Consider the following 19,464-nt stretch of genomic DNA (forward strand, 5'->3'; position numbering starts at 1 on the left):
CTTCCTATTGTCAATCCTTGAAGTAGGGTAACATGTAATGCCTATATGGAGTGTATATACACACTAGGCCACACACAAAAGACATTGTGTAACCTGGGAAGTACTAGGTCTCAGTTGTATGCTATATAAGTGTGCATATAATAGGAAGGAAGAGTGTGAGAGAGACTAGGTCTCTGTTTGTAGTGTATACTAGTGAACCAGAGGGGTCACCCGGATGTCGTGATGGGAAAGCACTTTGCACGGCGCGCTGCTTGAGTCACTAACATGTTCTGTAATACTCTTCTCATCGAGCACACAGACAGAGTCGTCGTTCGAGGACTCATAAGTGTACATTGGACAGCAGTACACACCGTCATTGGCAACAGTCTCACACTCGCAACCACTCCTCCCTCCGATCTCTGTGCTCCACGACCTGTCTTGCTTATTGCACAAGGTACTCCTTTCCTCGATAAAAACCTCATCGGCAAATACCTGACACCAAGACTGATATATATAGACGCTCGCACACGTTCAAAATACCAACACTCCTTCGATGCCTACTGGTAAAAACTCCAAGCTATATGATATCTTCAATCATTCCACTGAAAACGACGGTAACAATAACATTAATGAAGGCGCACATTGGACAGGACAACAGGAAGCTACATTCCCACCTGCAAATCCAGGAAATACATTCGATACAATGCTAGAAGTGCTTCCGGATGATATCAGTTTTAACTCTTTTTTCCCCCCTACACAGACAAACAACAACAATAATAATAATAATAGTAATGAATTTGGACATGAATTTGTACCGATGAAAATGGGCATGAACGACTTCTCATCCGTGTTTGATCAAATATCAGAAGAAAATAACAATAATACAGGTGCAACGATACAACCTATAGATATAATGAACCAACAAAATGGGGAAATTGCTCAATTATGGGATTTTAACGTTGATACTTTAAATATGACACCATCGAACTCTAGTGACTCGGCCACTATTAGTGCACCAAATAGTTATAATTCAGAAATTGGAAGTGTACCATTACATGGAACCACTCCATTGAAGAATACTTTGTTTTCTAATTCACTGGTTAACAACTTTCATCAATTCAACAATAACTCTCATAACCATCAACAGTTTAACAATAATTATAATACAGCTTCCCCAAATATGAATATAACGTCTCATAATAATAATAATAACACGCCGCCTGTTTTTAAACCAAGATCTGCATCAATAACAAAGAGACCATCATTCACTTCCAATGCACAGTTTAATAAACAGCAATTTCAAAATGAGGATAATGCTCTCCCGTTAACGACAAATAACGCCATAAGGAAAAATTCCATGTCAAGACAAATTTCATCTTCCTCGTTATCTACTTACAAGAAAGACATTCCATCTTCTACTTCCATTATCAGCAATCAAAATAATTCTTTAAATAAGAAACCAATAATACAATGTTTTAATTGTAAAACTTTCAAGACACCACTTTGGAGAAGAGATCCACAAGGTAATACTCTTTGTAATGCATGTGGTTTGTTCCAAAAATTACATGGTACAATGAGACCATTGTCTTTAAAGTCAGATGTCATCAAGAAGAGAAATACAAGAAAGAGAACAAAGAAAAAGATGTTAAATGAAAATGAAAATAATTCCAAACCAATAAACAATATTCTACCAATTAATACTTATAATCTTCCGACTAATAATAACTCAAATACACATACTCGTGGACATATTAATATTCCATTACAAATATACCCTAATAACCATTCACAACATTCTAATGCCACTAACAAGCTCCTACAATCAAACAAGAAAACATCTGAATCTACAACAATGACCACGGTTAATACAAATGTCGTAGCAGAATTGAATCCAACTCCAAGATTGGGATTAAATTTATCAAACTCTTTGAAGCCACAATCAGCAACATCTTTATCGAATTTGACATTAAATATGCATAGTGGCAATAATTTAAACAATGTCCAATCCAAGAAATCAAGACGAAGTAGTACTTCTTCCAACAATTCATCATCAAGTAGAACATCGGGAAGATCCATGGTCCCCATATTACCGAAACCGTCACCAAGTTCAATACCGTCTCCTCAATTCAATTCCTCTTCCAATCAACCACCACCTATTAGTGCTACTAATAGTGCGGTATCTTCACCGAGGTATATCAACTCTTCCAACATAATATCAAATAGTCCCTTACAGCAAGGGTTTTTCTCAACTTCCACTGGTAGACCAGGTGTTTCCATCCCAAGAAGAAAATTATCAAGAAATCCTTCATATTCTTCCTCATTTATGGCTGCATCATTACAGCAGTTACAACAGCAGAAGCAACAACAAGTGAAATCCTTAAAGCAAGGTCAAGAAAGTACAGGTTCTACCATTACAATGCCAAATAGCTGGAATTCAAATTCAAATCCAAGTTCAATACCAAAGCAACACAATTTCGAATTATTCAATAATAGTAATAATACTACAATTTTGGAGTCCACGGTAGAACCACCCTCTAGACCAGAATCTAGAAAATCACATACTTCATTACTATCCCAACAATTACAAAAGAATTCATCATCACAGTCTAGTGAAAATGGAGTTATCCACAGTCCAGAAGATATAATATCAAGACCCAACACAAACAAATCGAACGACTCATCAGAATCAATGTTACAAACTCCAAGAGATTCAATTTCAAGTAGATCTTCGTTCAACGGTGACCCATTGAATATAAATGATAATATATTTTCCAATCGAACATATACTGATTCGTTACAGCAACAGAGAAGATTCCAACAGAGAAATGAGGAAAATATGAATTTTATAGCTAGGAATAACGGTAATATCATTAATGGTAGAATGACCACTGGAGATATTTTGATGAATTCATCTTCTACGATAACAACTCCTGCTCCAGATGGTCAACCACGTCAACTAGATTCTGTTAAGGAAACTGAAACTGGTCGTAATGGGAATGCTAATACGAATATAGCTGACGAACTGGATTGGTTGAAGTTCGGTATGTAAGGATGTATATAATATGTAACGTTTGGGGACACTTATAGAGTTTTATAGTTATTATTCTTTTCGATTATTACCCATCTCCCTCTTCATACGTAACTTTAATTGTAGTGTCGTCTCCTTTGAGTAATGTTACTATATGATATTTTCAGAGTCATATAATGAATGATTTAAAAAATAAAAAATTACGATAAATATTGCACTCCGATCAAGTAGCTAACTAACACATTATGGGTGTTCCACAAATATGGGAATACCTAAGACCATATACCGAAGACAATCGGCTACCCTTCCGTCACTTTGTGTCTGATTTCAGAGGGAAACATGGGAGATCACCACGGATAGCCATCGATGCCTATAATTGGCTTTTTGAATGTGGGTTCATCAAATCACATGGCAATTCTATCAAATACAACTCTCAGGGAACATTACCGAAGGCAATCTTGAACTTCATCTCCAGATTGAAGGACTTATTAAGCCTAGATGTCACCTTTTTGCTTGTCTTTGATGGACCCATGAAACCAAGTTTCAAGAACAATTTCATGAATGAGTCTGATGCTACCTTGGATTTTAATCAAATAGATATGATAGAATATATGAAACAATGGGAGCTGCACATACAATATCATAAGGACAATGCTACCGGATGTTTGACATCTACAAATCACCAACCTGAATTTATGAGTTGTATTACGACAATACTTAGAGCTATGAACATTTCATTTTTAGAGAGTTGTGGGGAGGGAGAAGCCCAATGTGCCTGGCTACAGATAAATGGGTATGTTGATTTTATATGGACTAACGATTCTGATACACTAATATTTGGAGGCACCAAGCTATTGAAAAATTATTCTAAATCGTTAGATGATGTAGGTATGACATCTACCAAGGCAAGTCCATCGAAAAGCAGGAGTCCCAGCAGAAGTCCCAGCAAAAGTCCCAGCAGAAGTCCAACAAGAATTCCACAACAAGAGACTACAGGTGGTTTATCCAGAGAATATTTTGTTACAGAGGTAGATCTCAATAGAATTTCATTAGAGACCGAGGGGAGATTAGGTCGTTGGCCTCTTTTATTCTTTAGTATACTGTCAGGCGCAGATTATAATCAAGGTGTAAAAGGATTGGGTAAGGCAAAGGCTATGAAATTAGCTCAGTTATCGAACCCAAATTTTGCTCTCAGGTTCAGAGATATCTTTGCAAGTTTGGAAACAGATGTAAGTGAAAGAACTTTGAAATATGCAGAATTTCAACAAGATGTCTTCCATTATTGTCAAGACCATTCTAAATCGTTATTCGGTCGAAATTATTCTTCAATGTTAAGCACTAATGGGTTCGAAGACTGGCCTACTGATCTAGTTGTATTGCATTATTTTCATCCTTTTACAGCCGGGACCCTTAATCATTCTATTTTCAATTCAAATCACTCGAATGTGAGTGGCAATTTGGGTTATGATCTGATAAAATTCAATGAACTCGGAGATTATTTGAAAACATTTAACCTTCCAGGTGTTACACATTTTGATAAGTGGTTCCATGAAACCATGCATCAATCATTTCTCTTACATTTCATTCTTTATTCAAAAAGTTCATTTGATAGTATTTTAAAAATCACTGAGGAGAAGGAGCTTCTCATCAACAATGAGGCAAGATTCAAGAGGCCTTATTGGAAAATCCGTTATAAAGCATTCCTTTCAAACATATCACCGCCAATTGAACCTATTCAGTCTCCTACGAAACAAACAAGAAGTCCCAGTAAAAGACAAACAGATATTAGAAATTTCCCATTTTCTATGTGGCTACCGAAAGAGATGATCCCCCGAACACATGTACTGGTTAAGAACTATGAAAAAGAAGAACAAGACCGATTAAACGAAGAATTGGCGAAGGAATCGAAACTAAAATCAAAGTCCAGATCGCCAAGAAAGAAAAATAAATATGTCCAAAAAAATAACCTTGACGTATTCCTTCAAAAGCATGCATCTCCAATAAAAGACGTAAGCAGTTTGAGCGAATTAAAAAATCCGGTTTTAGAACCCGTAAAAAGAAAATTATTTGTTGAAGATAATGATGATAGTGATAATGGACACCCTGAAATCATTAACCTTGATGAAAGTTTTCATGATGATTCACTCATCGTATTAGAAGAGAATAATAGTGCGAATCCCGTAATTCACAATTCACCTACTAAACGTTTGCTGGAAGTCGATAAAGACGATGTTATAGACAGGAATACCGATATTGAAGAATCTCCTTTGAAGAGAACACATAGAGACGATCTACCTGAGAAGAAGACATTACAACTTTCGTTCAGAGAAGACTACAGTACCGATCAGTTTACGAATCGCCCTGTTTTGAAGAATACAGTAACATTTGAACGTACACCTTCTGTTCTGGATCAATTAGTGTCTGATGCTCAAAAGACTATGCAAGATGATTTTGACACCAGTGACAGTAGTCTTGAGCTTTGAATATTGAATCTTGTATGACACAGTTCATTGCTGACTTAGAATCGCTCACAGTTTTCATTTTCGCTCGATGGGTGTTTGAAAAACTGTGGCATATTTTTTTGGAATAACGATGAGGCGATGAAATTCCGTTTTGTCATGGATATATAAGAAACAGACATATTTGAGTGGTTAATCTATGAATACTTTGTTCTTTCTGCTGTTTGGTATTCCAAACTTACCATTAAAGTCGAAAGCACAATTTTTTACTAACGATGTCATCTACCATTTCTAAAACCATAAAGTTCAATCCAGCAACTGACAAGCTGGTGACAGTTGCATGTGGCTGTTTCTGGGGTACCGAACATATCTACAGAAAGCATTTAGGTGATAAAATTATTGATGCTAAGGTCGGCTACGCCAATGGGGAAGAGTCAAAGAAAGATCACGATACTTCTATATCATATCAAAGGGTCAAGAAGGGAGACACAGACTTTGCGGAAGTATTACAAATATCATACAACCCTAAGATTATAACATTAAAGGAATTGGCTGATTTTTTTTTCAGAATCCACGATCCAACAACAACAAATGCACAAGGTCCTGATCAAGGTACTCAATACCGTAGTGGTTTATATGCCCACTCAAAGGAAGATTTAAGTGAATTAGAAAAGATCAAACAAGAATGGCAATCTAAATGGGGAAATAAAATTGTAACCACAGTGGAACCAATCCACAACTTCTACGATGCTGAAGAATACCATCAACTTTACCTTTTCAAGAACACAGAGGGCTACGCATGCCCAACTCATTACGTAAGAGATATTTAAATATCATGCGTACATAAGTATATAACTTAAATTGTATCATTGCATATTTCTACAAACTTTTTCTGTTGATTATTTAAGTTGTTAGTAATCTTATATATTGAAATAGTTCAAATCTGATTTAATTTACTGTTGAAGATATTATTTTTTTAAAACCTATATACAAAGTTTTGTTCTTATATATAGCGAACGTTAAATGGTTAGTAACATCTATACTATTTGAGAATAGACAAATGCAAATGTAAAATACAATGAATGATAGATGTGTTTAATTTGAATGTATTAGTTAGGAAAAGGTAGTCTTATTTTGTAATTGGAACCGTTGAGACTTCCAATACAATAAATGGCGATGAAAAAAACTAGCGGATAATTGAAAAAGGTAATCAATATCTGTAGTGGTCAGCCTTATATGGACCTTCTTGTGGAACACCCAAGTATTCAGATTGAGTGTCAGACAATTTAGTCAATTGGACACCTAATTTGTCCAAATGGAACTTAGCGACAGCTTCATCCAAAATCTTTGGTAAGACATGAACACCAACGGTGAATGGACCAGTCTTTTGGAATTCAATGTGCTTTTCTCTGAAAGCCTTGTCGTCAGCCTTAAATAAGGCAATTTGAGCCAAGACTTGGTTAGAGAAGGAACAGGACATAACGAAAGAAGAGTGACCTGTAGCACAACCCAAGTTAACTAATCTACCGTTAGCCAACAAGATAACATGTCTACCAGTTGGCAATAAGTAACGGTCAACTTGTGGCTTAATGTTAATACATTCCTTGGCGTTAGCCTTCAACCATGCGACATCGATTTCAATGTCGAAATGACCAATGTTACAGACAATGGCATCTTCTGGCATGTTAGCGAAATGAGCACCAGTGATAATATCTCTACAACCAGTAGTGGTAACAAAGATTTGACCAATGTTGGAAGCAGATTCCATGGTGTCAACTTGGTAACCTTCCATAGCAGCTTGTAAAGCGTTAATTGGGTCAACTTCAGTGACAATAACACGGGCACCCATACCTCTCAAGGCAGCAGCACAACCCTTACCAACATCACCGTAACCAGCAACGACAGCAACCTTACCAGCCAACATGACATCGGTGGCTCTCTTAATACCATCGATTAAAGATTCTCTACAACCGTACAAGTTATCGAACTTGGACTTGGTAACAGAATCGTTAACGTTAATAGCTGGAACCTTCAATCTGTTTTCCTTAACCATCTTGTATAAGTAATGGACACCGGTAGTGGTTTCTTCAGATAAACCGAAACAGTCGTCCAACATTTCTGGATGTTTGTCATGGACCAAAGAGGTCAAATCACCACCATCATCCAAGATCAAGTTCAACTTCTTACCATCCTTGAAGGCGAATAATTGTTGTTCAATACACCACAAGTATTCTTCTTCAGTTTCACCCTTCCAGGCAAAGACTGGAACACCAGAGGCAGCAATAGCTGAAGCGGCATGATCTTGAGTGGAGTAGATGTTACAAGAAGACCAGGTAACTTCGGCACCCAAAGCAACTAAAGTTTCAATCAAAACGGCAGTTTGAATGGTCATATGTAAACAACCTGCAATACGGGCACCCTTCAATGGTTGGACACCGGCGTAAGCCTTTCTGATAGCCATCAAACCTGGCATTTCATGTTCAGCTAATTCGATTTCCTTTCTACCGAAGGCGGCTAGGGAGATATCAGCGACTTTATAGTTTTGAGCTGGAGCAGACATTGTTGTAATTATATGGTGAGCTTGAGGTTCTAAATAATGAAAATGCAAAACGCAATTAAAAAAAAGGCAAGGGGTGTGAGTGTAATAAACGAAGAGAATATATATACAATTCGAAGCATCTTAAAAATATTTTTTTTTTTCAGATATGTCTCGAGGAATTCATATGCCGTGCTTTTCCTTTTTTTAGAGAAAAAAAAAACTTTTTCACTTCCACGGCGGGTAACACTTTTCACAGTTTTCGTTTAGCGCCGCAGCTTAAACGTTATCGCCGAGCAGAAAAGATGTAATACGCTTTATATTAGAATATGTATGCTATTTATTGCTATGGTATATCGAAAATTGAAATGTTTTTGATACTTGTGTCTATAATAGGAGCATTCCGACAGTGGTTGCTGCGCCAGTTGCAGTGACCACTGTCTCCGTCTCTTCATGAACGGGGATGGAATCTATCAATGATTCTACGTCCAGACTTTGTGATTTTTCAAAGTTCAACTTAGTTCCAACACTCTTGTTTGCTTTCTTGAGCGGTAATGAAGTAATCGAACTCTCTCGTTCTCTGGATTCTCTTTCTGAGAAGGCCACATCAGCTTTCTTACCCAAGGCCTCAAACTGGTTGTTTGCTTCATCAATTATTTCTTCCAGTTTTATTCTAGCATTGGAAATAATACCTTCTAGTGCTGTACTATCCGGTTCAGAATAATACAGAGTGTCGCGCATTTCAACCACTTCATGTTTTAAATCCAAAAATCTTTGCCATTTTTTAGCAGATTGTTCGAATAGCGGGTCATCATCTAATAATTGACCTGAGACGACGTCAAATTGGGCCATTCTTCTGGACCATTCGCTAATCATAATGTCCCCCCATTCTTCATAAACTTCCACATTCTCTTGATGAATAGTCTCCAATTTATATTGCATGCTATAAATGAATGGGTTAATTACAGTATCTTCCATTTCGTTGCGAAACTCGTCAATTTGGAAATGGGCTTTCAGGAAAATGGAATCCATTAAGGGCCTTGAGACATATTCTAGGATCTTTCTTGTACCATTGCTGTCAAAATAAACTAATTCATTAGAGCTTGGGTCATATTTCGAAATGCAATCAATGTCTTGAATATATTTTTCAATTTTATCAATTTGTGATTCTATCTCATTCTTTAAATTGTTGAGTCGGATTTCCATTTCATTGGTAAAGTACTCTCCTTCCCTTTCAATACTTCTTTCTATTTCATCTTGAAATGCCAATAGTGCATTCGAGGATTTGCCTTCTACTGCATTTATCCAAGCGTTAAATTCATTGTTCAAGGCAACTTTTCTGTCTAATATACCATCGGCTTGATTTTCTAAATGGTAGCCATTTATGTCGGCGTTGATCGGAAGATTGTTCAATTCGATGGAATCTTCTAGCTTTTGATTTATGACCTCTTCATTGATGATGTCATCACTCTCTGGTTCCGTGTCCGTTTCTATCTCCGTCTCATTATCTGTCTCTCTTGCGCTACTCAATGTATCTTGATGAAGTGATTCAGATAAAGTGCCATTCAGCATTCCAGATGCGAAATCAAAGGAAAAAAACCCGTATTTTGATTTCAAGTCTTCAAATTCATCATAGCTTTCTAATTTCAGCCTCTCCATATAACGCCTAATGTAAAATAATATAATTCGTAAATGTTGTAATCTGGGTCCTAATTTAGCGTGAATCTTACAGCAAAGTTTATTACGTCTAATAAACAATAATGTATTTTCATAAAAGGGTGACAGTATCTCATTAATAAAATACTCATATGCTGATAAAATTCTCAACCACACACTATGTGATACTGGATGAATTTTTACATTCGAACAAAATTGCCCGGTCCATGAAACCAACTCGGCCAAATAAGGCTCAATAGTGGTCACATAATCAATTTTAAGATTATGAAGAGAAGATACCACTATTCCCTTATACATTTTCATATATGGTACCAGCAAAGAACCAGAAACAGCATTGGTAGAGTCATTATTTGCAGAAATGTAGTAATGTGAGACAACGATTACTAATCCGATGATAGCACCGAGGATCTTTCTTGATATTTGCATTTTTAGCAATGTAGCATGCAAATGATCCTACTGTGTGGAAGCTAAGTTGTTATCTACTCGTCGAAGTTATGTGTTAATTGATGCTCTTCGAAGAACTCCATTGTTCAAGTCTGACGATGGCTTCTATTTACATTTTACTCAACCGAGATGCCAGTTACCCAATCCGACGTAAGAAACGACCAACATGTAATATGCAAAATAACGAAATAACTTTAAAAATCAAATTAGCTGTATATTTCAATATTCTTTTTACTTTCATGTTTTATATTTAAAACCTAACCCTGTGTCAATTGCTTATACGCTTTATGAATATCAATAACTCTTAAATTTACCTACGAGCAAGTTCAGCTAGAATTGAGTCAACTGGTATTGTTGGTCTTTTGGCTGGAATACATTAACCTTTTGTATATCTGAAGAATAGTAATTATAGCCATATCTCTTCAAAGACAGCAAACATATTAAAGGCTGAAAATCATGGTAGAACGTTTTCTTCTGAAAGTGATGTCCCTATCACCTTCCTAGATTTCACAATGTGACGGTCCTGGAATCAGCCATATTCTTAATCTTCAGGATTACATCCGTAACTTGTTGATATGCGACCTACAACGCACCAAAGTGATTCAGCCGAACACTGTTAATTTAGAGTATTTAGATGTCATGTAGAATTTGGATTGATGTTATGTTATTACTAGCATTCCGAGCAGTAAGAAATCTGCTTGAAGAGCTTAATTTAATGTTGTGGTTGATCACATGCGATAATATTTGTAATAATCAGGTACAAATCAAAAACCCAAATTGTAGTTCAATTCAAGGGCATCCATAAATTGTACTTTAGAATGAGAATATGCATTTCGACTCTTAACCAGCGCCACTTTATGACCGGTGCTAAGCCATGCCATCTTTTGTACAAGAATTGCTGCTGTGATCATCAGTATATAATTCTTGTACAATTATATATGTAATAATATAATATAGTCAGACAAAATTCGTTATATATATGAGACAGTCAATGGTTACCCTCACATGTTCTCCGGGTAACGCCTTGCAGTAAAATATCCCTGCTTGTCTTCTCTTCTCGGAATTTGTAAGTTAAACAATCAGCTTATCAATCGAAGGCACTCCGTTCAATCTTTGAAGACCCCCATTAGAAGTGTTCTGAATAATTGTATCATTCGATACCCACCTCAGTTTTAGATAACTTGTTTTTGCATTTGGAAAGAATCGCTATCATTTTGCTAAGGAAAGCTGCTCAAGATAAACAAGACATTGCAGGTGAAAACTGCAAGCACTATTCAATTGAACATATTGAAACACCACGAGGCCGGCCGTTCGAAGATACAATTGAGCAAATTTTATTTACTTGTTGAATAATTACCTGGGTACTGAACTGAAAATACTAGCATTTCAACAAGGAATTTAATAGATAACTAGGAACTAATAGAAAACATAGAGTAACAAAACCAAGATGTCATTCTGGCCATTCGGACAAAATTTGAATCATTCAGATATCAATAAGATATTGGATGAATATTTTCAAATACTGCATACCCTCGAGAAGGAAAACCCCCTCGTAAGAAAAGAGGCATTGAAATTCTTCAGTAAGATAGACACAGATTCTCAAAATGTTAGTGCGAGTATATCATCTGTGAATTTAAGTGGTGATGAGACGTGCAGTTCACTAGTACTTACCAAGAATATCTATTTCAATAAAAATACATTGTATCCCACAAGATCTGGTGGAGCGTCAGGCTCCAGCAGTACAAGTGGTTCACCATTATCATCCGAAAATTCTTCCGCAACTGATTTGAATTCAGAAGATATAAGTGAAACTACGACACCTTTAAATGTGTCCATCAAGAACTTAGACAACAGCTTTGTTGATAGACTGATAATAGATTCGGAATTCTTAAATGAATTAACAAGACAAAATTCTACATTATTGGATTTCATATGCTATGGATTCTTTTTTGATCCAATCACAAAGGAAAAAGTTCAAAATTTAGATTATCTGATCGATTCCTTACTTGCCTATGTTGATGAAATACCAATGGAGATTGCAAAAACTGAAAAAAAAGAAGAAGTCAAGATATATGCAACTGATGAAGAAAAACAAACAGAGGAAGAACAAGCAGAAGCAGCAAACGAGGAACTTGCAAATGAAGTACCAACGAGTTTGAGTAAAGCAACGATAATATCTGAAGCATTGGCATTAGATCTTTGGATGTTAACGGATGCTCTTATCAAAAATGAATCATATCTATCCAAACTATGGTCTATTATTAGACACGATGGTCTTGACTCTGAAAGTTCTTCTTTGGTTTCCATCTTTTTAAAGATAAATCAAAATTTATTATTTTCCAGAACAGAGAATTATATTGCATTTATTTGTACTAATCCGAATTTAGTGGATGAAATTTTGGACCACATCGATGTTTCTATGATCATGGATTTTTTTCTGAAAATAATTGCCACAGATAGAATAGAATCCCCGACTGGTGTTATACAATTAGTTTGTGACCAGAAGCTTATATATAAGTCACTTCAATTCCTTGATAATACGAAATATTCATCGGATGTTCAATCATGTTCTGGTGATTTCTTAAAAGCATTGATCGGTATATCTGCAAATGCACCAATCGACGATATTGCAATAGGACCAAATTCATTAACTAGAGAACTTGCCTCAAACGAAGCAATTGATATCCTGATCGACATCATATTGAATAAACGAGGTTACGCCCTAGACACAGCAGTATCCATTGTAATAGAATTAATTAGGAAAAATAACTCAGATTATGATCAAGTGAATCTCTTAGAAACTACAATAATTGACAATCCACCAATTGATCGTGACCCAATTTACTTGGGTTATTTATTAAAGAAATTTTCCATCAATTTACCAAATTTTCTAAAAATTATAGTCGATATTGAGACTGATGATTCCATCCCTCTCAGAGAGAATCAATTGCATGAAAAATTTAAACCATTAGGGTTTGAAAGATTCAAGATTGTAGAATTAATAGCAGAACTACTGCACTGTTCCAACATGGGACTAATGAACTCAAGGAAGGCTGAGAAAATTGCTCTCAAACGTGATAAATATAGAAAACGTGCAAATAGTTATGATGTACACCATACATTAAGCAATCTGTCAATACGTGATAAGAACTCTATTACAACTCTTACAGGCAGTGATTCGAATGATCTTAAAAGTAATAATGACAATTCTAATGATTTTAACGAAAATGATGATACAAAGGCAGTCAAAAAACCTAAAACCAATAATGACCCTAATATTAATACCAGCATCAATGCATCGGAAGAGCAGGAGGAAGTGAATGAAGAAAGTGATAGTAGTATTGAAGAAATTGATGAATCATTCGAGATACCTTATATCAATGAAAGTCAAAATATGAAATTACGAGAATATCCAACTATGGGTGATTTGTTTAAAATAAGCCTTTATGATACTCAGGTAATGCCCCAGATAATGAAGTTGTTTTTAGCGCACCCTTGGAATAATTTCTGGCATAATGTTATATTTGATATCATTCAACAAATTTTCAATGGAAGAATGGACTTTTCATATAATTCGTTTCTGGTATACTCTTTGTTCAACCTAAAGGGATCTTTGCAATACATGCCGCCAGACGTCATTGCGGGCATAGAGAATATTGAAGATGTGAATTTTGCAATTACGACGGATTTCATTTTGAAAGGATATCATGATTCATTCAAATTTTACGAAACGAGAAAAACAAATTTGGGGTATATGGGCCATCTAGTTCTTGTAGCTGAAGAAATTATTAAATTTTCAAGGCTTTATAAGGTTGAACTGATATCACCGGATATACAAGAAGCTACGGTTGACAAAGATTGGAGATATTATTCTAATGATGTATTAAACGAGACTAGAATCATGTATTCTAAGATTCTTGGGGGTGGTACATATGTTGATGATGGGAACGGGAACATCGTACCACAGTTAGCAACAGATGGTACGCCTGAAGAAAATATGGGGATCCCTTCAAGTGATGATCAAGAGTTCAATACTAACTTTCAAGAAATGAAAGATGGAGGGGAACTCATAAATGTTGAAGCACTGGAGGAACAATTAATGCTATCGACAGAATCAGATCTCCATAACAAACTTCGTGAAATGTTGGCATCGCAAGGTCAAAAACAAGTAGATGATCGAAATGCCAAAAATGGGGTTATAATTCTTGGTCCACCTCCACAAGAGGAGGAAGAGAATAATGTTGATGAAGATGATGACAATCACTATGCTTACGATTATGATGAACCCAAAGGTGCTAATGAGGAATACGGAAGTTAATTTGTAAATAAATTGAGTTAATGACATCCATTTTGAAGTTATGGCTCCATGCCTTCTCCATTATTATCACTTATCACTTATCGCACCGATTCTGGTGATAAGTCTTATATATACACGTACATAATACCGATGTTTTTAAACAATAGCAGACTTCTATATTTTAAAGTTATTCAATGACATAATACTGATTCACCTGGAATAGACGCTATTCTATCTACTGGTCTTGAGAGACTTTATGTATTTACTTTACAAAACTCCAAATGTTCGTCCTACAAGACTGTAATGTCATTTAAGGGAAAAACCTAGACGAAACCAATTAGGAACGAACGAAATAGATCTACTGGTAAAGACAAGAAAACTTAGTCTTTCTTTCTTGAGTAAATAACTTTTCCGTTTTCTAAAACTTTCTTTTGTTGTCCAGGCTTTATTGTGGTAGAAGTCGTTCTCTTTCCATCATTTTTTGAAGCCTTTTCTGGTTTAGAGGCAGTACCCAAGACTTGTTCGCCTGGTCTTGGTTTCTCGACAGATTTTCTAGTGGGTAATGTAATAAACCTCCCGAGAGTTTGTTTCCAGAACCAAAGAGGAAGTTTAAACAAAATAGAATCGTATAAAGTTGGTTCCGTGATGGAGTCAGGTGAAACTAACGTATACATACCGTCAGATTCAATAATGTAGACTTGACCAAACTTTACTATCAATTCCTTAGCTTCATCTTCTTCATGTTGTTTAAACGACAATCGTTTTTCGCCTAACCCTTGTGTATCATCTTGGTCCTTACATTGCTTCACAAATCCTTCAATTCTTCTCCTGTTGGAACTAGCTTGAACTTTAAGAATCAAATAGTGGATGACCCCAGTGAACAAAAACACAAAGGATAGGATAAACCACGTTTTAGGTTGCACTCTGGTAAAAAAAAATCCACCTTTGGAGAAATCGTAGTCGGGGAATCCATTCTTTAGATAGTAATCATAACTTTTTCTCATATCATCATTGGCCAAAAACTGGGTTGCTAAATTTAAACGTTCATATAACTTTTTGAATTTCTTATTCTTATCTGGATGATACTTCCTTGATAACTTCCTTAAATTTTTGATAATTTCACGAGATGTTGAATCCATAGATTTAGGCAACTTTAAGAACTTGTAGAAATCCATTTCTTTCCCATATTTGTTCTCTAATTCCTTCTGTAACTGAAATATTTCGATCTCTGAAGTGGTGAAACAATATGCGGCAGGAATCAGTAAGCTTAGGAGTAGTACCAATGACCACAGCTGTGACATTCTAAAAAAGTTGGAAACCATCTTACACAGTTCCTCTTATCCAATAGTGGTTGCGCTTTGCACTTGTCGTTGTTGTAATTCTTTTGGTGATGAAACAGCAGCGAACAATGAATTTTTATATAAGGACACAAGGTGGATTTTAAAATTAACACAGGAGGCTGGCCAACAGACAAACAACTGAAAAGTAACTATAACGCCAATACTGCTTTATCAATGGCAACATCATCAGATAGCAATACAGCTGCTGTTACGGGAGACCCAGCCTCAAGAAGGCCCATCGAACCCAAAACTCCATTCATTTACAAACTATACCAATATTATCAGTTATCTACCAGTTTCCTCTTTGCAGCATTGCTAGCTAGATGGTTAATTATCTTTCCGCTTGCTGGTGCTCGGTTCTTACCAGGTGGAGTTCACGAGTTTCTATGTTATTTAATGATTTATGCATCGGTGGGGGAGATTATATGGTTATTTAAATTTTATCCATTGAAATCAGTTATATTTTCTAAAACTTTATTGAAAGATTTGAATTTCATCTACTTTGTGCTGGTTTTGCATTTTTATGATGATTATGAACATGCATTAGTGCTTAAAAACATCAGCTACTCTGTCTTTATTATTGGATTGTCCCTGAATCAAGCTTATCATCATTGGTGTAAATTATTCAAGAGATCTGGAAGGAAGAAAAACACTCTGGTATTCAAGGTGAATAATCTTCTCGGCTCTCCCTTATTGTATTTGAGTGAATATTATCTGTTATTGTTAAATGTTCAAAATCCCAATTTCCACTCGACTCCACTACTGGACATTATCAACAGAATAATTCTTATCATCTACTTCCCAATTGCATTAGCTGTTTATAGAAATCAAGCTTATAAATAGTCCCCCATATATTTAGATACAAATGAACCATAATATTTGGAGACTCAAAGTATACTGGATATTTCTTGGTAAAGCTTCGCAAACAATAGTTGCTGTCAATAAAGGAAACTAATTTTTGAAGACGCTTCTCCTATGTATCATATAGAATATCTTCAAATATCAACCAAAATTATTATTGGGAAGTGTGCACCGGCCATTAATTGATATGTGAGCAACAAACCTATTGATTTTTGCAAAACTCCGAGAAAGATGTTATTGTAGTTGGTGGGTTAGCAACTGCTGTAAAGTCCGTATGTAAAAGTATATAATTATACTACAATTACTTTTGTTCTATTAAATAACCAAACCATTTTCTTTATTTGGAGTATTACCAATACTAATTATGAATATGCAATGTTCTCTAATTCTGAATTGCGTAAGACATCATGTTAATATTTACATCATCGGAAATGCGTCGCCGATCATCGCAGCAAAAAAGGTAATTAACCTCATATGCGTCGCTCACGGATTTTCTTGAAACAGAAGTAATAAACTTTTAGAAGACAAAATATAATTGATCCTATTTCCTCATATTACTTTTTTGTTATCGAAATTGGAATTATCACAGTGGTAATTTTGTATACACGGTTGTGAGCATTTCCAGATAAAATGGAGGAGAAAATTACGTTAGAAAGGCCAGAAAAGGCAAGAAACTACACTGGAAAATGTGTTGAATATCATAAAGAAGACGGTTGGTTATTGACTGGAAAATATTATGATGCACTTCCCAATATATCGATTAACTGTGACGAAAAAAATACTCGAATTGGTCGTGGTCCCGCTTATGAATTCTCAAATTATCCAGTGCAAATTACTAAGAAGGAACCTTTAACTTTTTATCATTGTTATAATTCAACAATTACCTTTTGTGATGATTCAAAGAAAAAACTTGTATTTTTAAAGGGGAAAGTGACACCAAGGATGAGAAAATATATGATCTTTTCCATTTTTATGGTTGCGTTATTCATGACAGGGACATGGGCAATTTACATGGATTATCAAGTATCCCTCGGGGAACAGGTTGAAGCTGTCCAAGAAATTGCTGAGGTAAATAGTTGAGATCATTATGTATATCCAAAAGGTTTTTATTTTCTATCATTTAAGACAATTATAATAGTATTTATAACATTAATTAATTATTTGTTACTGTAACGAAAAATGCTTTGTAATTAAAAAATCTCAACACTTTTCTTAATTCTCAGGTGATTCAGCATAATAGTGCAAATAGGCAACCATAGTCTTAATACCTCCGATGAAGTTACTGATATCTAATTTTTCGTTAATGGAATGAGCACCATCATCACCTCTACCCATTGGTAGCAATAAGACACTTGTCTTTAATTGTTCTTCGAAGGTCAAAGTGATGGGAATAGATCCACCTTCTCTTGTGAAATCTGGATCGACACCATAGACTTCCTTTGTGGCCTTTGCAGCCGCGGTAAATTGAGCATTGAATGGATCAGAAACCCAGTAATTACCATCATGGATTAGTTCGGCATGAATCGTATTTGGAGATCCAAGTTTTTCAAAAACGCTGTTACAATGATCAATGACCAATTTAGTTAATTTGGCAGAATCCATATCTGGAACAGTTCTGATAGAAAACTTACCACTTACCTTAGCAGGAATGACTGTCTTAGCACCTTGAGAGGAGAAGGCACCTTCCACACCGTGTACAGATAAAGATGGAAATCTCCATCTATGCATCAAAATATCTTCCTTTTTTTCATATAAAGCTGTCTTTGAACCACTTGCTTCTTCGAGTTCTTCCAATGAAAAATCAATGTCTTCATATAATTTCATTTCCTTTTCAGTTACAGGTGCAACCATTTCATCAATTCCCTTTATCAAAATCTTACCCTTAGAATCGACTAAAGAGCTTAACACTTGTACCAAATCGACCATTGGTTCGGCAATCACACCTCCAAAAATACCAGAATGTAAATCTGCACCTGGACCATTAATGGTAACTTGATAATAATTACAGCCTCTCAACCCATAAGTTAATACTGGTTTCTTTGTTCCTAACCAATAATTATCTGAAATACAAACGGCATCCACGTCTTTAAAATATTTGTCAGCTTCTTGACCAATTAATTTTTCCAAACCAAGTGATCCAGATTCTTCCATACCTTCAAAACAGGTAAGTAAGTTGACAGGCAATTCAATTCCAGCTTCTTGATGTGCTCTGACCACATGTAACCAACCGGTTAATGGGCCAGTATCATCAGTAGATCCTCTTGCCTTCAATAACTGTTTTTCTTCATCAACGACCAACTTGAATGGTTCAGAATCCCATCCATCTTCAATGGAAGCAGGTTGAACATCATAATGACCGTAAACTAAGACAGTTTTCTTAGAAGGATCATTACCATAACGAGATAATACAACTGGGGGCAATTGTAATTTAGGGTCGTTAACTGGAGGGGGTTGCACGCCCAACTCCTTTAATTGAATGTCTTCGAAACCAAGTTGTTTCAATTTATCTACCAAGAAATGGGCTTTCTTAATGACCATTGGTCTTAGAGACTCGTCAGCAGATACTGCAGGGATTTCCACAGCTTCAGCTAACACTTGAATGAAATCAGGTTTCAGTTCGTCAACTTTCTTGAAGATCTTTTGGAATTTTGGATTGGTTGTAGAAACTGTCGACATTTGTATACGAAAATAGCTTGGTTGTATCAATTGAACAGAAAGAGTCCTGGAAACGAGACGAGAATGCTTTAACAGGAACATCTTGCCACTAAAGAGTATTGAAGAAAGTTTCAGGAGGTTGTATACCAGACAAAAAAGTGACAAAAAAATGTGCCAAAATTTCGGAC

The 19,464-nt window shown here is 35.7% G+C and overlaps 9 protein-coding genes across 9 annotated transcripts; 5 read left to right on the forward strand and 4 right to left on the reverse strand.

Annotated features, from left to right (window-relative positions):
* Window positions 1-532: 532 nt before the first annotated feature.
* On the forward strand, window positions 533-3,028 carry GLN3 (nitrogen-responsive transcriptional regulator GLN3; the record flags this gene model as incomplete). The annotated part of the gene is made up of 1 exon (XM_003677173.1): window positions 533-3,028. The coding sequence occupies one exon, from the start codon at window positions 533-535 to the stop codon at window positions 3,026-3,028; it is 2,496 nt and encodes an 831-aa protein (XP_003677221.1).
* A 224-nt stretch (window positions 3,029-3,252) lies between these two features.
* On the forward strand, window positions 3,253-5,490 carry YEN1 (crossover junction endodeoxyribonuclease; the record flags this gene model as incomplete). The annotated part of the gene is made up of 1 exon (XM_003677174.1): window positions 3,253-5,490. One exon carries the CDS (start codon window positions 3,253-3,255, stop codon window positions 5,488-5,490), a length of 2,238 nt encoding a protein of 745 aa, XP_003677222.1.
* Window positions 5,491-5,741: 251 nt separating this feature from the next.
* Window positions 5,742-6,296, forward strand: MXR1 (peptide-methionine-S-sulfoxide reductase; the record flags this gene model as incomplete). The annotated part of the gene is made up of 1 exon (XM_003677175.1): window positions 5,742-6,296. The coding sequence occupies one exon, from the start codon at window positions 5,742-5,744 to the stop codon at window positions 6,294-6,296; it is 555 nt and encodes a 184-aa protein (XP_003677223.1).
* A 380-nt stretch (window positions 6,297-6,676) lies between these two features.
* On the reverse strand, window positions 6,677-8,026 carry SAH1 (adenosylhomocysteinase; the record flags this gene model as incomplete). The annotated part of the gene is made up of 1 exon (XM_003677176.1): window positions 6,677-8,026. The coding sequence occupies one exon, from the start codon at window positions 8,024-8,026 to the stop codon at window positions 6,677-6,679; it is 1,350 nt and encodes a 449-aa protein (XP_003677224.1).
* A 363-nt stretch (window positions 8,027-8,389) lies between these two features.
* On the reverse strand, window positions 8,390-10,105 carry OSW7 (Osw7p; the record flags this gene model as incomplete). Its single annotated transcript, XM_003677177.1, has 1 exon — window positions 8,390-10,105. One exon carries the CDS (start codon window positions 10,103-10,105, stop codon window positions 8,390-8,392), a length of 1,716 nt encoding a protein of 571 aa, XP_003677225.1.
* Window positions 10,106-11,570: 1,465 nt separating this feature from the next.
* Window positions 11,571-14,441, forward strand: SAP155 (Sap155p; the record flags this gene model as incomplete). Its single annotated transcript, XM_003677178.1, has 1 exon — window positions 11,571-14,441. One exon carries the CDS (start codon window positions 11,571-11,573, stop codon window positions 14,439-14,441), a length of 2,871 nt encoding a protein of 956 aa, XP_003677226.1.
* A 359-nt stretch (window positions 14,442-14,800) lies between these two features.
* ERJ5 (Erj5p) lies at window positions 14,801-15,742 on the reverse strand (the record flags this gene model as incomplete). The annotated part of the gene is made up of 1 exon (XM_003677179.1): window positions 14,801-15,742. One exon carries the CDS (start codon window positions 15,740-15,742, stop codon window positions 14,801-14,803), a length of 942 nt encoding a protein of 313 aa, XP_003677227.1.
* Window positions 15,743-15,934: 192 nt separating this feature from the next.
* On the forward strand, window positions 15,935-16,603 carry KEG1 (Keg1p; the record flags this gene model as incomplete). Its single annotated transcript, XM_003677180.1, has 1 exon — window positions 15,935-16,603. One exon carries the CDS (start codon window positions 15,935-15,937, stop codon window positions 16,601-16,603), a length of 669 nt encoding a protein of 222 aa, XP_003677228.1.
* A 1,230-nt stretch (window positions 16,604-17,833) lies between these two features.
* Window positions 17,834-19,378, reverse strand: DUG1 (metallodipeptidase; the record flags this gene model as incomplete). The annotated part of the gene is made up of 1 exon (XM_003677181.1): window positions 17,834-19,378. One exon carries the CDS (start codon window positions 19,376-19,378, stop codon window positions 17,834-17,836), a length of 1,545 nt encoding a protein of 514 aa, XP_003677229.1.
* Between the last annotated feature and the right edge of the window lie 86 nt (window positions 19,379-19,464).

Source organism: Naumovozyma castellii, chromosome 6 (assembly GCF_000237345.1).
Source record: "Naumovozyma castellii chromosome 6, complete genome".
Taxonomy (NCBI): Eukaryota; Fungi; Ascomycota; class Saccharomycetes; order Saccharomycetales; family Saccharomycetaceae; genus Naumovozyma; species Naumovozyma castellii.